Raw genomic sequence first — 18,647 nt, forward strand, 5'->3', positions numbered from 1 at the left:
TTAAAATAAGAATATTTAAACATTCTTGTTCCATCCAGGACTTGTGAACATTTTTTATTTAAAAAATGTAAAAGTAAAGCACTGAGATAGGCTTGGGGATTAGAGTCTGTGCTTCACTTTCAAGTCCTAAATTAAGCTATAAAGTTAAAATGATGGTGGCGTTCTTGCCTAATTAAGGGAAAAGTGTGTTTCTAAAGCACAAGAACACAGGACAAGTTAAAGTGCACCGTTGTGGTCACGCACGTATAACTGCAGCGGGTAAGTAATCAGATTTAGTGGTGGTACAATATGCTGTTCCCACATCTGCATTGTGAAGGAAGGCTTTGGTCGAATTGTCACTGCAGGAATGGTGGAACTTGTTCATAATTACAGAGGCTACTTTCTATGCGTATAATTTAACTGGAAAAGGGTTCAAATAATTTAAAATATGGGGATGCATTGTTAAGAGTAATGACATGTTCTTTCTTCCAGCTACTCTGCAGTCACATGTAAAAATCTAGGTGGGAATAAATCTTGTCCAATAGCCCGATTACAGAAACAAAGTTTTTGATTAAATTCTACTGTAACTAAGCTCATTAAGCGCCTGCAGGAACCTTGAATGATATTTTAGATATGAGCCCTTCTGGGCCTTAGTGCCCAACATCACTGCCTGCGCTCATGTTGCTGGATGGAAGAAAATCTCTGCAGCCAAGTTCTCAAGAAGCCTTTCTACAAGCGTGGATGCAGTCATGTGTCCACATACTTTTGGCTACGTAGTGTTTTTTTGAAGAGCGCGTTTAAATTATGTGTAATTGGCTACATAAAATCTACTAATTAAATTGATGCAACCAGTGAGGTAAAACCAGCCATAATTGATAAGAGCTAAATATGCACACAGCCCACATATAAATTGAATGCCTGAACTGTCATAGCTCCCAAATTGGGATTATTTCAGGACACTTATTCACCTGTCTCTCAAACCATCTATGCGCGCACACACACCCACACACAGACACACAGCCGAATGACGGCACATGTCCATTACTGTCAAGCGAGGGAGAGAAAGCACAGCTTTCTGAGTGAGAGGACGTGGTGTGAATTATAAAAAAGTTGCTGAATGCGCTGTATAACTCAAAATCTGATAAGTGTATAAGTGTAAATAACAAGCAATCTGCGTGCATGCATCAGCTAAAAAAGGTGCACGGTCCAAGCTTAGGAACGGTTGGATTGCTTCTCAACATGGAGACGGCGAGCCGCCGGCTCACAGCTCACAGCGCTCAAAAAGCGCTAACAGTGCAAACTACGAAAAAAGCGCTGATAGAGCCAAACAGCGTTTACCTGAGGGGTAACCTGGGGGGCGTAGCGCCGTACGAGAGCATCGGCCGGTCGGTAACCAGTGAGGTCACACTCACATGCAACAACATGCATAACAGCACAAACATCTGGCCCCCGGCTATGATAACGAAGTGAGGAGAAGGTAAGAAGGTAGACGTTGCTCCACTATAGACAGAGACACAGAGAGACATAGAGACAGAGAGAGAGAGAGAGAGAGACAGAGAGAGACAGTAAGAGAGAGAGAGAGAGAGACAGTGTGTGAGAGTGAGAGACAAAGACAGAGAGAGACAGTGAGAGAGAGAGACCAATAGACAGTATGAGACAGAGAGAGAGAGACATTGAGAGAGTATTAGCTTGACTGGAAGAAGCACTTTGAAAGGAGAAATGAGACCGCGGGTCTCCATGACAACCGGTTTAAAGTCAAACAGAGGATGGGGGGAGACGACAGGGACTTTTTGCCGCCAGCAGAGGATGTGCACCAGGCCCGCCTCGCCATGTAACCCGGCAAAGATCGATAGGTTGATTGGGTTCAGCTGTTCCGTGTCCGCCGTCTCGGCCCGGGAAGCGTCTGAAGGGATGACTGCTCACACCGTCTGCTGAACTACAACATGGCCTGCAGAACCACAGAGGAGCAACGGGAGGCAATAGTCAGCGCCGGAGAACGTGTGGAGGTTCCCGGGCCGCTGAGCGTTAGATATGAAGAAGTGGAGGCCGGTCTCGGGTGAAGGCCGCTAAATTAACTACAGATTTCAGGACGACCGATGGTGAGGAGGGAAATATCAAATGGAAGGATTCATGAAAGAAAGGTGGGGTAGAAGTAAAAGTATTGCTTTACAGCAATGATGAAAGTAGTACCCTCCCCTCACAGCCACCGGCATCGGGCATCAATCAGCCCTTTCCCTGTCGCACACTACAGTCATGAGGCTCTCGTGTTTTTCAAAGCCGATATAACATGATATGTTTCTTCACAGATGTGAAGAATAGATAGCGAGCCCAGAGAAAGTCCCACGTCTCTATTGATTGATTGTTGAAAGGAATAATTTACTAATAGTTGAAACACTTGCTGAGAGGAGAAGAGCGATACCACTCACGTTTGTCCGATGAATAAAAGCCAGGGGATGCTTAGCTTAGCATTACCGCTACAAACAAAGGGAAACAGCTTGTCTATCATTTCTTGGTGAGGTGCATTGACCTTGTCGCGACTAAGAAATCACTGCTTGCAGCCAAGAAATAGTCCTGCACCACTGGTGCCCTTTGGTCTTTTTTGCCGTTTCAGTCATTTATGCTCTGCTACTCTAAATAATACATGCAAGTGAGACATTTTTTTTCCCATGAATTCTGAAAAAGGCATACAGCATATGTCTTCCGAGTCCCAAACCTTAATGCAAGTTCAATACTGAACTGCTTCAGTACCCCTTAAAGATCCGGATGTTGATGCTCTTCAGCCAATTTCAGAGTTGTATAAAGTGAACACAGATCACAAAAAATCCACAATTGACCTAATATTGGCAGAAAATCAAATACTGGATATGATGCCATAAACATTTAAAGCAGAGATAAGCAGGAACATGGGGTATTTATTGGCAAAAATGGAATATGCTATTCCTAGCTCAGGTTTCATCCTAGTATAAACACTTCAAACTAAGTTGCGTTTTCCTTAGCTTCGGGTGAGTCCTTGATATCTAGATAGGGAGCAGGTCACCAGTGGCTCAAAACTGACTAACCAAGCACTGGCTCTGGGGGGCTTTCACGTCTTTTCAGTACACAAGGGCCAACGGGAGGGGTGAGCGAAGGGGTATTCAGCTGGTTGCAATATGCAACCTCACCACTAGAGGTCACAAAATGCTACACCAAGGTCCTTTAAGGCTGATATCAGCCGACACCGAGAGTGTCCTAATATAGAAAGAAGAAAACTAGAGGTGTTTTTTCTGAGGAACAGGGTACTTAGAAATATGTGAAAAGGGATCAAAGGGAATTACAGGTTCACATTTGGAGATCATCTTGTCCTGGGCATGAGAAAGACACACGACGGACCTATTCCTGTCCATACAAGCTGTGAAGAAATCCCTTCCTGGAACAATTCCAACGATGGGGGATGAAATCCAGGCTGCATGACAGAAATTGGTACTAAAAAGACTATTGCTACTAAAGAAGCCTGATATTAGCTTCGGCTTCACAGATGGGCGTGACCAGTAATTCTTTCAGAGTACATATGGACATATGAGTGAGGTTTCAGGATGGACTTGAAAAAAAAAACGCCCCCACTATAAACACTTGCCCTTGTGATGTCTATCAACGCAGCACAGACACAGCTGCTTTGTGGTTTTCTGCTGCCACCTTGATACAATGGAATAGAACGAAAGCAGTGTGTTTGTGTGGCTCGAATCTTTAGAAAATGAAATTTGAAAAACCAAACAAGCAACATGTCCTTCAAAAACAATGCCTCTCCCACTCAAACGACCTCGCTAAACCTTCATAAAGAAATATTTTCTATCCAAAGGTTAAAAAAAAACTATAATTGCAAAACTGCTCAGAGTTTTCGACGCAGCAGATAAACACAAAACAAACAAGACAAACATAGATTTTCTCCAATATGCCCTTGAGCTGGGCATTTATCTGCGGCTTTACTTTAGTGGAGGTGCTTTCTGATCAAGAGTACAATGTTTTTTTTATCTTTTCTTCAAAAGTTCAGTGTCTTTGCTTGTGCACTCCTCTCTGCCTCATTGTCATTCTCTCTACGAAACAAAACCAAAAAAAGTCTGCTGTTGCCTCTACCACAGCGGGCTGAACGCTCTGTCCATTTAACGGCAGCAAAAAACAATAGAAAAGCCAAAGTGAGTCTCCACAGCTTAAAGTGATTAGATGAGTTTCTCACTAATCCCCACCTTGAGCAGGTAGGGGAACGCTCCCAGAGCTACCAATCGATTTGACACACACACACACACACACACACACACACACACACACACACACACACACACACACACAGCAATCACCTCATCAAAACAATTCAGGAGACCTGAGCTCATTTTAATTCCGCCTCTTTTTAGTTCCACACAAAATGGCAATTATGTCCAACGTATTAACGAAGCAGCCAAACGATGGGACCATTAAAAAAAAAGGGGCTGACACAAACAGATCGATCGGACATGCAACAGACAGGTAGAGGATGAATGAGGGGGGGGGGGGGGGGGAGGAGAAGAAGAAAAAAAACACAAGGCAAAAAAAGCAAGAGGGGTGAAAAGAAAGAAAGAGAAAATAGTGAACATGCGTACACAAAACAAACAAACAAACAAGGCGTGCTTTGTCCAGGCAGCTGTGACGGTGGTGCTCTAAATGGGCCATTACAGCACAAACAAGCAGTGCGCTCATTGATTGTAGACCCTTAGGGACTGGAATCACCTGAAAGGCTCAGGTACCTGCATGAAGCACCCAGGGGAGATATAATTAAAAAATCCTAATCAATAATTAGTGATTTTTTTTCCATACAGGACCCTGTTCTCAAGTAGCGTGTTTACCGCTGTGACCGGTCTTTTTTTGAAAAGAGATTTGACAGGAGAACCCAGAGTGCTACTAAAACACAGTCAATATGAGCTAATGAGGAGATTCTCTTTGTCTCATTAGAGCCGAGTCTTAACTCTGTGACACGCCCGCTCCGTACTTTAGGATTTGGTTTTGGGTGAAGGTGAGTCTCACCGAAACAATTTAAAAGAACCAACTGTTTTAGTAACTTGTATATTTGATCACATTCACACCTGTTGGTCACAAAGTCGGCTTTCAGTGTGTGAAAACGTTTTCATGTTCGCACTGACTTTACAGCAGCCTCACAAACACACACCGGGCGCCAAAAACATGAGGTCACATGAGGTCACATGGGCTGCTTTGTGTTTTCCGACGACCTTGGATTTCTTTTCCGTGTGAAACAAACTATATGTTTAATAAGGCTCTCGGCCACAGAGAGTGACACACCGCTTGACCCAGATGTTTTGACAGCTTTCTCACCGACTCAAACCGAAACAAGCCGGTTAGATACACTCTAAACCACAGGAAGCCAGCCGAGATGTGAAAAGAAAATGGATCAACCACAGAATTTATGACTGCAGAAAGAGATTTCTGCTGCCACAAAACGACGATGAAATCGATCTGTTGGTCGTTAATCAATGACACGCATTGGCCTGATCATTCAGAAATTGAAAAGGAGTTAACCGGAGCTGTTCTCTGTGCACTTCGGCAGTTTTCATCTGAAAGGTCAGTGGAACGTCACGCCCACACAGAAACGTGTGTCATCATAACATCAGGTATGAATCTCATTTTTTACTAAAGTATTTTAAAGCTTTGAAAACAATATGGTTTGCATTAATCCTCCAACTCTCCAGGTAAGAAGACAATGCCCTGGTTCTTTCTTTTTTTTTAAAGGCCAAACTGATAAGACAATGTGAATATTCTTTAGTACCCCAAACTCTTATCGCATTATGAGACTCTTTATACCTTACATGCCTAAGAGCAGATTAGTAAATGTTTGCCCTCGTCTTTTAGTTGTGAATATGGATGCTTTGTGAGATATGATTGAGATTAAAAGCCAGTATAGCATGAGGCTTAGTGTATGTAAAGGGCATTTCCGTAACTGCATGGTTCAAATGAGATGATAATGCAGGGATATGTATTTAAGGAAGGAAAATTAAATGATCCCGCTGCTTTCTACTGACAAATGTGGAGGTGTGTGACGTCAGCCTGTTGAATACATCAGTCTGAGGGGTGTGCATTCAAAGAGAGATTCCTTCACTTACCATTCATCTTTTAGATGAGGAAAACTGCTATGTGTTCATGTAAGATCAGACAGAAAGAGAGCAGTATGCTCTGTCTCTCACACACACACACACAATTAAAGACGCCATCATATATCACAGACATTTTAGCATAGACAGCTCTTTGTTGTGGAAGGAGGGGGCGAACCCAGACGTACCAGAAGTTCTTGAAGGGTGTGTTGACTTCAAAGCCCCGGCGGTCCCCGTCTCTAATGTTGGCAGCCGTCAGTTCTACTTCAGCAATAGCCAGACCCGCTTTAAAGTCCTGGAAAACACAAAAAGAGAGATGGAGATCGATAAAATTCATATTAATCAACTGTGAGGTTGTTACAGTACAGTCACTTTAAATAATCAACATATGGGCTTTTTATCATTACCCAAAGTACTTAAAGAAAAAGCATCTTGGAATATACATTTATTTGCCTTTTTGCCGGGATTTAGATGATACGTGTTTTTCATCTCAATCTCGGCAAGAAAGTGAATGAACGTATTTCATTTTTTTTTTTTTTTCTAGCTTCCTGACGAGGCGGTTTTCTTTGTCTTTGATTCAAGGATTGAAGGATGATTTGAAATGCTGTTGTAGCCCATTCTCTACACAAGAAAAACATGACAAAACTAAAACAGTAGTGCAATGCGATCGTGCACTTTTGAAATTGGCATCAGGAGGAATGCAAACAGCTGCAACAAAACAATTCACTGGAGCAGATAATACGGCCGACATCTTAACATTCAAACTTCGACGTCAGGGAAACGTCGTCCTTCAACTTTGACTGTTTGAGCACCGAGCATCATTGATGGAAACAGAGTCCGTTTCTTAAGGTCCTAGCTAGGGTTAGTTTAGGCTCCTCCCTCCCCTCTTGGGGCGTTTGGTGGGGCAGAACTTGAGATGCTGCACTTTGAATTAAAAAACTATTTAAAGCACCCAAATGAGAGAAAACATATTCCTAAAAGGACCTTGAAAATGTTAGGGTGCTTCTGAAGACGCTTTTTTTAGGAGCAAATAAGGTGGGATCAACGGTTCGCCTCGTTAGAGTCTCAACTTCCACGGGGCTTGAATGTCACTTGGTCTAATTAAAACTAGCAAACACCAAAGAAGACCAACAATCACTGCAGTGACATCCTCAGTCCGTGCTGCCCACTTTCTTCCTTTAATGCAGTGTTTTTCTTTGAGGAAACGTCACTGGACATAAGAGTTACAGGTGTGAGAGGAAATCGTTTGGGACGGACCAATGACGCACCGAACCGCCGTCAGCTTTCCCTCCTCCTCGCCAATGACGCACAAGCCGAGTTTGTGTGTGTGAAAGACAGAGAACCTAGTGTGTGTGTGTGTGTGTGTGTGTGAAACAGCAAAGCTCTGCAAAAGGGAACAGGTGCCTATGGGGAATCCAACGCAACCCAAGCTTTCAGTCTCAATGTTTTCTGAGGCCCATTTCAGAAATAGGGGTTAGATGCAGAGGCACAGTTTTTATAAGCTGCAATGTAACTCTGCATCCCAGCGCTCCACCGCCCCTCTCCACTTCACCCACAGCAGTTAAGACCATTTTCCATAGCCTAGAGCTCCGAGCTGAGGCAGAAAAACAGACTGGCAGACAGAAGAAGTGCACCTACGCCCACGCACGTATAGGCACAACATCAAAATGCATGTCCAACATTACAATACACAGAAATACAACAGGCAAAGCCAAAAACGTGAGTCAAAAAGACGAGGGAGAGAAAGACAGCGAGAACAAAAAGCAGAGTGAAGGACGGAGAACGCATGAAGGGAGAAAGGGTCTTGGTAATCCTCACCGAGAGTGGGTGAGACGAGCAGAGGGGTCAGCTGAGGGGTTTACAGAGAGAACGCGAGGCTGTGTGTGTGGGGGTGTGTGTGTGTGTGTGAGAAAAGAGCTGGAGCAAAACAGGAGCCGCGCCAGTACTACGCAACAGTGAATTAAAAAGTACTGCCTTCGCGGGGAGCGCTAAATGCTGCCATGCTGTGCCAGCTATGAAAGCATGTGTGTCGTCTGTGCTAACTGTTTCTCCACCAACAAAACAATTTACACTAATTACACCAAACAAAGAGAAGAAAATGAATAACACCATCTTTGTTGATGAGGCACTTTTTGGAATTGCAAGGCCTCGCAGAGGAAAGACATATGTGTGTGTGTGAACGCTGCCATGTCTCTCGCAGAATTCTTCGACTAATTAGCGGCAAAATTTGCATTGTCGCCAAATTGTGCAGATTGCAACACAAGGAGGAAGTCGCCGAAACATTCGCGAGCGCAGGATTCCCAACCTGATCTTTCAGTATTGCGTGGGTTGGTTCAATTGGGGCTAATGTTATCGAAAACCTTCATTTGTCCGTCATTAGCCCCAATTACAACTCCTTCAATCAAATTTAGAGGACTGTGATGGAAAAACCCAAGCAATCATTCTCATTTTTTTCGAACACTTCAGCGCAATGATATTGAGACGGAGCGAGTGGAATGGAAACCCAGCGACAGGCTAGTGTGGACATCCCATGAAGCGCCATGAGTAATTAAGGCCCTGTGAGCTCAGAAGACGGCCACATCAGAGAGAGAGAAAAGGAGCAAGAGAGCGTGTGCGAGACAAGGGATTTCACTTTATGGCCAGGTCCTAATTGAGCTAAAAGTTTTGATGTGAAGGCTCGGAGGCAGCGGAAAACTTGCCTTCTCTATCCTATCAATTATAACTACGCACAGTCATTGCTCTTTTAAATTCCGGATGTTCTAAGGTTTGAAGACGCGTGACGCGATAATGAGAGCGTTTCAAGGCTCAATTCAAGGCGCATTATCGCTCTCCCGCTTAGTTCAGCCGAGTGACTCAATGCAACGCACGGCTGTAATTTAAAACACGGAGAGAATAAAAGGTTTCCATGTATTACCGCATAAATGCTCCGTTTCACGCTGGCAGGATGTGCGGAGCAGAAACGCAGTCGCACTGCATGCATTGAATGCTGTGCCGAGAGGGCAAAGCAGTCACCTATACCTAATGACCCTCATCCCTCTCAGGCAGCCAATTAGAGCACTGGGTGTTAGCGGCCGTCCAGCCCTCGCCACTCGTTACCTACCCAATATGTGCCGTGGCCTCCTGCCCTCTCCAATTAATTCACCAAGGATGGAGGGAAGGAGGGATGGAGTGAGGAAGGGCATTGGAGGTAAAAATAACTCACCCAATTACAACAGCCAAGAGGTAGTTGGCAATGGGGGAAAGCTCAAAGGGTAATGTCCGCACGCATGCATGGTTTTACGCACATATCATGATGTACTAAACATTTCTAAGAAAGGAGGAATCAATCACTGAAAGAAAAAAGAAAAAAACAAATCACCTCAACTCAAGAAAACTAGATGTGTGGGGGAAACAGGATTACTCCCGCCCCCAAAATCAATAACCTTAACCTGGGAGGTGCTGAGCAAAGGCCTACTCTAAAAAGTCCAGTCATGCATCCAGTTATAATTTCTTTCAAAGTGTTGCAACGTCTTATTGTGCGACTCAGTCGCTCCACAGTGCCGTGCTGCTCTAAAAGAAGCCGACCTAAATTTCTATCTCCAATTCCAAGTCCACTCAGGATGCTCTGAAAGCATGCGGGCCGATCGTCTTGCGGAGGGGTAGCTGCATTTAAAGGAGCACATACTCAATGGAGACAATAGACTTCTGATTATTTTAAACATCAAACAGTGAGACAGAGGTCAAGAAAAGCAAAGAGGATGATGATAAAGGATAAAAAAAGATAAATGTGAGAAGACAAATAATAAGGTGGAAAGGGAGAAGAAAAAAAAGAGAAACATAAATAAGTACGTGATGAATGCACTAACTGATAGTTAACTTTCTATTCAGAGTTCAATATTTCAGGTAAAAGATATTTTGATTTTTGGCCGGACATTTAGTCGGAAATATTTCAATAAGCTTTAGTGTGCATGTTGAACACGGCTTTCAAGACTTAAGAGTTTCAAGAGGTTGTCTGCTACTTCCATGCGAGTTTAGCTGAGTTTGAGTAGATTGAGAAAAATGAAAAATGATTGCGATTCAACATTGAATCCCAAATGAGTCGATTCAGCCCCAACATGACTGAATCTTAGCATGAATCACACGCTTGTTTGTGTCAAACTTTGTCAATCTGATTTGATGTTTAAATATGCACTCATCAATTTGTTTTAGTCATGCTAGCACCGTGGCTGTCGGTCCCTCTTTAGATTCTGATTTTAGCTTGCTATTGAAATGGTGTACAGTTCCTCTGAGCTCCACCAGCGTGGTTGTGTCCTAACAATTGAAACATAATGACGTTCCCGTCAGCCTCAGCAATACTTAACGATTATCGATCCATGTTAGCAGGCTAACATGCTAAACTAAGATGGTAAGCGTTATACCTACTCAACACCAGCATGTTAATGTTGTCACGTTAGCATGCTGCTTATAGCATTTAGCTCAAAGGGCCGACTCTTCATCTGGTCTCAAACAGATAGTCAGTCACTTTTTCTAAAGTACCCAGAAAAGGAAATGATTCGTTCTACACACAGTACATTTCTGGTCACACACACACACTTGTTGGAATTGTGCCGGCCAAACATAAGCAGTAGCTATAAATAAGTAGTAGAAGTAGCCCCCCTGCCAGAGCTTTCAACCTGCACAGTACAGCTGATCGTATTTGAAAATTGGACTATAATACGACTGTTGTATACTGAGTGGTAAAATAATCGTCCCCAACCCTGAAAGCGGCCATGGCGAATGCATAAGCCTCCTCTCTAGCTCCTTCTGCGTACATGGATCGTGGTTATCTGGATCGTAATCCATGCCTACTACTCATTATATGAATAATTTCTGTCATATTCATTGAATGTGCTGCAACTCTGTTACATTGTTTATTCTGTACACACGGGTTTCTTCCCTTTTTTCCCTGTGAAAGTTTTTTTTCTATTTTTTGGGGGACTTTTTCCTGATCCGATGTGAGGTCCTGGGACAGGGATGTCGTATGTGTACAGATTGTAAAGCCCTCTGAGGGAAATTTTTAATTTTGAGCTAATATAATATACTGAAATGAATTGAATTAAATAAGCACATACATGTGTGCTTGCATGTTCCCTCCACACCAAATACAGCAAGAGAAAGAGTTAATATTGCACCTACATTCACAGAAAGACAGCACTCGCCACATACAGTAGTATAGCAAGAGTGCTTTTTATCTTTCCGTTGGACAAGGTAACCGATTAGAAACAGAGCTCATTATAAGACAAAGGCCTCGGTGAAATTAGACTCACTCTTGTGTCACAAATTCTACAAAACAGCCTTGTAGTCTTGGGATGATGTTAATTGTGACAAAGAAGATCTTTAGAAGAGCAAATTAGAAAGAGAGATATTTAATTAACGTGGAGATTAATTAAATCCTCAGTCTCTCTGTTTTTGTATACTCCGAAATACCTTTCCCACCAGAGAAGGCTCTACTGTATGTGCACGTTTTGTTAAGTAGTTTTCTGGTTTCAACCAACAAACTGGGTTCAACCTCGCTAATGGGAAGCTGACAACAAGAAATATGAACATCCAACGATCAATCAATCCCTCATCCACCGGAGTGAACATACACCGGAAAACCCTTGTGATGCATGACATGATAAGACATGAAACACGCTGCTCTGGTTGTACAAATCTGCCTATACAGGTCCGTGTGTGTGTGTGTGTGTGTGTGTGTGTCACACTTTGCACACATCTGACTTTCTTTACCTTGGTGCTAAAATGACCTTAAACACAGCTTCATCACAAGGCCTACGGCCCGTGAGAAACGGGGTAGGGGTGGTGCAGGAGGAGCCGGGAGGATGATGTTTCCAATAGCTCGTTCATCATGTTAGATTAAATACTCCACTCCACTGAACTTGAACGGGGCAACGGTCTGCCTCCCTCCCCGCGCTCTTGCTCTCCATCACTCTCTCCTTTTTCTTACAAAACCACCAGTGCTCATTTCTCACTCGTGTGACCTCTGCACCTCCACCCTTTTCACTCCATCGTTCTACGCCTATCTCTTCGTTTCTGTCTCTTCTTCTCTTGTCTTTCAATTGCCGCCTCCCGTCCTCTCTCTCCCTGGAAAAAGAAATCAAATACACTGCCGCCGCTGCTGCATTTATGCTGGGGATTTAGCTTGTAGGCTGAAATAATACAATTAATTTGTCCTCTCTCTTGATTCTCTTCTCCACTCCGTTTCTCCCGCTGTCTCAGCTCAAGCAAGTGGAAATGTGCTGACATGGAGTGATACCCAAAAGAGAAGTCTTACAAAGATGTTTGTTCACGCTAATGAGAAAATAATGAAAGGCAAACAACAAAACTAAAAGATAGAGCCAAATGAAATGAGAGCCGAGGAGGAATGGAGATGAGTTGAGCGTGTGCAGCATTATCAAACGTGTGTCAGGCGCTTTAAGAAAGAGTATGAGAAACGTACGATCTCAGATAGGGTATCTTGCTGCCGGGACAGGAGGAGGCAGAGAACAGAGCGGGGACCATCAGGGCTTAATTGGACTCCCATGTACACGATATTGTTCGGGTTCATGTTTACTCTTTAGGTCAAAGCAGAGCAGTGGTGATCTAATGAGCACAAGAAAATAGTGTCGGAACAAAGGCCGACTTGGCCCGGAAGCAGAAAGGGGCGGGGCAGTCTGCTGCCTGGCGAGCGCCGACTGCACTACAGAGTTTGATTGGGACTATCCACTAAAGCAGTGGTTCTCAAATGGGGGGACTAGTACCCCTGGGGATACTTGAGATTTAAAAAAAAGATATATTTAAAATTAGTACGAATTCAAAAATCCTTATTTCATAAATATTCAATAATATAAGTGTACGTTTTTTAACTGAATTGTATATATTCTATATTAAATCAGACACTGATGGTGCAGCGCTGTCTGTGTATTACATTGTTTTTCCAACTAAAAATGCTTTGTGCTGGTTGGGGGGTACTTGGCTGAAAGAAAAATCACTGGAAAAAGGTTGAGAACCACTGAACTAAAGCACAATATCAACCCAAAAGATAAGGACCGGAAAATGATCACTATATTATTACTAGTCTTGGAGAGAAGCCTCAACTAAAACTCCCATTCTACATACCTACATTTGCCTGAGTTCCCTTCTCTCCCAAGTCCAAAGTCCAAATGGGCTTGTACCCGCCAAAAATGGAGCACAATACATCCCAGGATACTGGGATGTATTGTTTCCCACATATATATTTACTTTTTGCATCGCACATTCACAAAGATCTCCATATCCTTCATGAGCGTCACCATCCCGGCCTCGTGTGCTTTCAGCTGGGCTGTGATTATTATCTTCCTCTTTCAAACAGAAAGCTGTCATCCTGCAGAGAGGAAGTCCCGGCGGTGTTGGAAGTACCTGTTCTGTTTTGCAGAGCCTGACTTTACTCCCCGCCAGGGACACCAGCACTCTGCCTTTGTAACCGCGGAGCTCCAGCAAGCCCCTCTTGTTTGTGGAGGAGGGGCGGGAGAGGCTGTCGGAGCGCTTCTGGGAGCCGCAGGCGGGGGGGCGCGTGGCCGTCTGAAGAGTTTCCATCCACTCCTGGCGCTCCCCTGTGGACACGAGCATGAGTGAGAGACAGACACGGGGAAAAATGGAGAGAGAGGTGCGAGCGTGCGAAAGAGAGAGAAAAGCACGAGAGAAAGAAAACAAGAAAAGCCAGAAAGAGAACAAGACAACGAGAGATCAGGGCATCTTAAAGTCTTTGGATCGTAGTGTTAATTCATCACTTTTACATCCCTTCTGTGAGTTACGCTGGTTTGTTGGCTACTAAACCTCCATTGCATACTGATAGAGGAAAATCCAGTCGAAGAGACAAGGAATTTAAACACAGGATGAGCCGAGATTGGTGTAAAAGCACTTAGCCCCTGGAAAAAAAATGAATATCCTGCCAAGCTGAAAAGTGCTGAAAAGTCTGGTACTAGAGATATAGATAGTGGTGACTCTGAGATTTGCAAGCCTCCAGCGAGATGTGGCCAGGGTAATTTGAGTCAAACACACCACCTAATTAAAACCTATAATTAAAAAAAATACCGCTTCTAATGAGATACTGCCACAGTTCTGCAAATCCACTCGTTTGTCTCCACCTGGAAAACAACGGAGCAGAGTCACAGAAACGCATGTCGAACGCACGGAGTGGTTTACTTTTCGGCTGTGGAGGAGTACCACTTTAATATTCCCTGTGGACTTCCAACCAAACCTTTAAGGAATCCTGAATATGCACTTGATGGCTTCATACATGATGTCATGCAAACAGGTTGCGGCTACGGCTAAATGTTGTCGGCACAAAGTCAGCATCGGTTACAGTTTAGTATTCCTACTATAGCCCCATACACACACACAAACACACCAAAAACCATTTGTCCTTGAACACGACCCCCGAATCTCTGACTTATTGTGAATTACACTGGATTACCTCACAGTACGGAGCGGCTCAAGTATAAGGCGATGCATCGTGTATCATCCGGGGTTTACATTCAAACGATGTGCACTCAAAAGGCATCTCGGATATCTTTCCTCTGCAACTTTTCAAATGGACATAAAAGACGACATGAAACAGACGCCGCAAAGCCCGTTCCCCCACCGCCCAGGACGTTGCACTATCAAAGCCAGCAAAGTGGAAAGAAGAGACATACCAAAGGATTGTAAACACACACACACACACACACACACTCAGACATCACAGGTCCAAAGCAGCGCCCACTGTGGTGACTGTTCAATACAAGACACACAAAAAAAGGAGAAAAGAAATCTGTACACTGTAATTAAAACTAAGCAATTGGGACGGACCAGCCGGTTTGAGAAAAGGCAGCAAGACACCGTTTTTTTCTGATGTTAAAAAAAAAAAAAGTTTAAACCTGAAACCTCGGAACTCATCATCCAAAAAACACTGCGAAGACAGAATGACAGACTCTTTTTCTGAAATATAAAAAGCGACAAAGTGATGCTCTCAGAACAACTGTGAGCACTTGTTTGGTCACACGGAGGCATCACAACCCCCGTTTTCAGAAAATGTATTTTTGGATTCCCATGAATTTGAGCAAACAACAGGATGGAGGTTGTCATGAATATTCCCCAAACAGAGGACTTAATTTCCCAATGGTCCTCTTGTATTTTACCAAACTGTTCAGGGCACAGAGGAGAAGCCCTTACTTGGTGTAATCACTTCATTTTATCACCCATTAATGTGCTTATTATGGGCCAGTTCTTTGCCAAAAGAGGAAAAACCACCGACACACAAATCATGTCCCCGAAATCCATTAGCTGTGCAGGTTTAGGGAGCACGTGGAAATGTTTTGTCGGAAGTTAACAAATTATACTGTTGAAGCGTGCCAATTTAAGAACAGAGGAAATAATTGTTTGTATTGTCTTTATTGATTGCCACATTGGAAAAAACAAAAAAAACTTGCTTTCACTTTCTTCCCCCAGCTCATCTATTGACCAAAAAGGCCTGAAGCTGGTCAGGACTCCCTGAGGTAACGGTGATACAATAAAAACTGTACTGGACTGCTGAAAAAGAGATTCCTTGGACATCTCATTACCGAGATGAAGATGCATGGACACATCTAGTCTATAGCGGGTCATTTAAGTCGCACACTTCCTTCAACGTCTGTTTCGGAGTACCGAAATAACTGCAAGCACCTTCTCCTGCTTCCTAGATACACTGGACGCTTTCTACTGAGACGCTAACGCTAGGCTAGTTCCTTTTCCCGATGGACACGCTGTACAGAGGTTTCATTTTATTTCAGCTTGAAATGACTCCGAACTTTCTGTTGTTTCCTTTAGTTTAGCATCCAACATTTCTACAAAATGAGGACCGAAACACAGTTATGGCCTCGTTCTTAAACTTGTACATGAAAAAGAAGGACAAAGGGGTAAAGGTAACCATTTTATAAAATTGCTTTTTCGGTTTATGAGTATATTGAGTGTTAAAACATGCTGAGTGTCAGTGAAGAAATGACTGAACCAACACTATTTAGTCAGAGGTGTGGCTTTATAATGCGTTCGTGCCAAAATGGGAAACTGTGATCCAGAGTTTGGTAAATCCTATTCAGTGCTGCAGGACTCAAGTGTTTTAATCCATAAAAAATATGTACTGAAAAGAAATGTTGCTTTTAGTGTTGCCGTTTCCTCTCTATTTGTGTCGAGTCATCCTCACGTCCATCTTGGAACCCGGACGTTCCTTGTCACTATTTTTGAAAACTCACTTGAAACTCACTTGAAAGGTTTTCAACGGGTCACTTAGTGTGAACATGCGGAGAAAAAACAACTCGTCACACATTCACAAATATCGGTTCATATCATAATATTGCACATATTCTAACTACTTGTTTTCACACGTATCATTTTAAAGAGAAGCTCTATTTTGTGTCCCTTCCTTTCTAGTTTGACAGAACCAACTGTGAGCTTGAGTCGCCCTCAGAGTGACCTGCTGGTGTGTCCTTGAATCCCTCTCCTCCTGCTGAGTGACAGAGGAAGGGGGGCTTTTCTCAGAAGCTTGTCCATCATTCTGTGGCCACTGTCAACCTCACGTTGCCCTAAATTGACCTTCATTAACTTCTCGACTTTGTGACCTTCTGACCTGTGGCGCACGTGAACATATCCACTAACATCTGAAGGAAAAACTTTCTCCTCTGTGAGTATCCGACTCATATGCACACACTACCCTCCTGCGCTCCCAAATACTGTACCCGCTGTCTGGTTCCGAACTCACCTCTGGTCTGGCTGCCCCCCATATTCTTATGAATTTACAAAGAGCTAGTATTAATAATGAATGGCCTACTCAATTATTGACCGCTCTTTACATCACTAGGCTTTAGTGTTCCATTCCCGCCCTTGCTTTCTGAGTTCCATTACCTGTCCTGCGCTCACTTATTTGCCTGTTCATTTATTCAGGGCCTTCCTCTCTCCCTCCTCTCTCCGCACAAGCTGTCAATCTGAGTGGGGAGAGAGAGCTGCAGCGAGGATGGAGGTGGGCGGATTGAGAGAAACCAGAGTGCCTGCACACGCCACGTGTGCATCTGACTTTCGCTCCCGGATGTGTCTCGCATATGAGTCTGAGTTACGTTTCCAGTTAGTTTTTTTTCCTCACACAGTCTCACACGTGAACCTCCGGTGTGCTTGCCAAACTGTATTTTCACTCAGTTTGCAAACATGTCCTCACCTCTGTCTTCATGCATATTAAAAGAGCCAACAAGCGCTTGTTCGGGATGTATGTACGTATAGCCATGTGTTTGGAAGACTATTCCACTTTACATGGAGGAGAGACGAGGAGAGAGGCAGATCATCGTCGTTGAAAGTGGATGAGATGAGAGGCAGGTCCACTTAGCGCTCAACAGAGATCTTAGCCTCCCACGCAGTCTCCATCAAAAGGAATACAAAAATAAAAGGAAGAAGCTCAAACAGAGGGATTGAGATTTCCTTTGTTTTCTATCATTTCAATCTTCTCACCCCAACATACTGGCACAACGCAGAAGTAAATGTTTACATTACTGTATCATTTAAGCCTGGCTAATGGCATCAGCCAAGGTTACATTGCCACATATATGTTTGCATTTGCATACAAGTCAGTTAATAAGTAACAAGTGGTTTGCAGTACAGAAATCCCACAGATATTGCATCTTGGAGGACTTTACTTTTCTTAATTGATGGAAAACCTACCAGAAACGTGCACATTCCGCTATTTGGGACCTCAAAATAAAAGCATTATTCGCAGAATCAAGACATGATTTTCAGGTTAATTTGTTTTCACCGATACCAGACACCCATTAGCTGGTAACTAACTGGTTACCTTTTCATACACAAAAAAGCTAAATGACGTGAAATAGGAGAGGCGCTTTTCCTATCACTCCGCCCCTCCATTGGCTCAATGAGCTTTGTGCTATATCCCTCATTTTATTCTCTGTTGGCTTTGTTGAAGTTTATCGGGCCCATTTTGATCAGGTCACGGCTGCTCCCGAACAATCCCATCAATCTTTATCGTTATATATATATATAGACCTCCGCTCAACCGTCTCATTGCTTGGTAATACGTGCTCAACAGCAGCTACGAAGCTCATACTAAATGCTGTTAAATGTTAAATGTAGTACAATGTGAAATGGTACAGAAAGTGAAATATGTACTGGAAGTTAATACAACTTTACACTCACTCCATGTCCTGCTGAGTTTATATTCCTTCCATCATTCTCCTTCTGGCCCGTTCCCAACCATTTTGTTGTTATCTCTACATCTCTCTCGTACCCCCTTTACTGTCATCTCAAACTAAACTAACATGTGTTAGGAGCGGGCTTTGCGGAAAGGCAATTGCCAAAGCATCAGAATACAAATCATCAACATTTCTTTACACTATAAATCCCATCTTCTCTCTCGTAGCACATTTGTCTGCATCCCCTCTCCAACACCCCCTTCTTGTCCCGACCGTTTTCCATCACTCTGTGCCGTGTCTCTTCCTGCCAAACTCTACTTTCCTCTCGCTTTCTTCTCCCCCATTGCTGCCGCTGCTCTCCGCATCACTCCCTCCCCCT

General features: G+C 43.5%; 1 protein-coding gene across 1 annotated transcript in view; it reads right to left on the reverse strand.

Moving 5' to 3' along the window:
• The window catches only part of arap2 (ArfGAP with RhoGAP domain, ankyrin repeat and PH domain 2), a 105,617-nt gene that overhangs the window by 64,708 nt on the left and 22,262 nt on the right, over window positions 1-18,647 (reverse strand). Inside the window, exons 10-11 of the mRNA XM_079215211.1 lie at window positions 13,482-13,675; window positions 6,278-6,384 (exon numbers count right to left, since the gene is read on the reverse strand). Coding sequence (XP_079071337.1) covers window positions 6,278-6,384; window positions 13,482-13,675 — 301 coding nt within the window. The remainder of the gene's footprint in view (window positions 1-6,277; window positions 6,385-13,481; window positions 13,676-18,647) is intronic.

This window comes from Taurulus bubalis (genome assembly GCF_910589615.1).
Source record: "Taurulus bubalis genome assembly, chromosome: 3".
NCBI classification, from domain to species: domain Eukaryota; kingdom Metazoa; phylum Chordata; class Actinopteri; order Perciformes; family Cottidae; genus Taurulus; species Taurulus bubalis.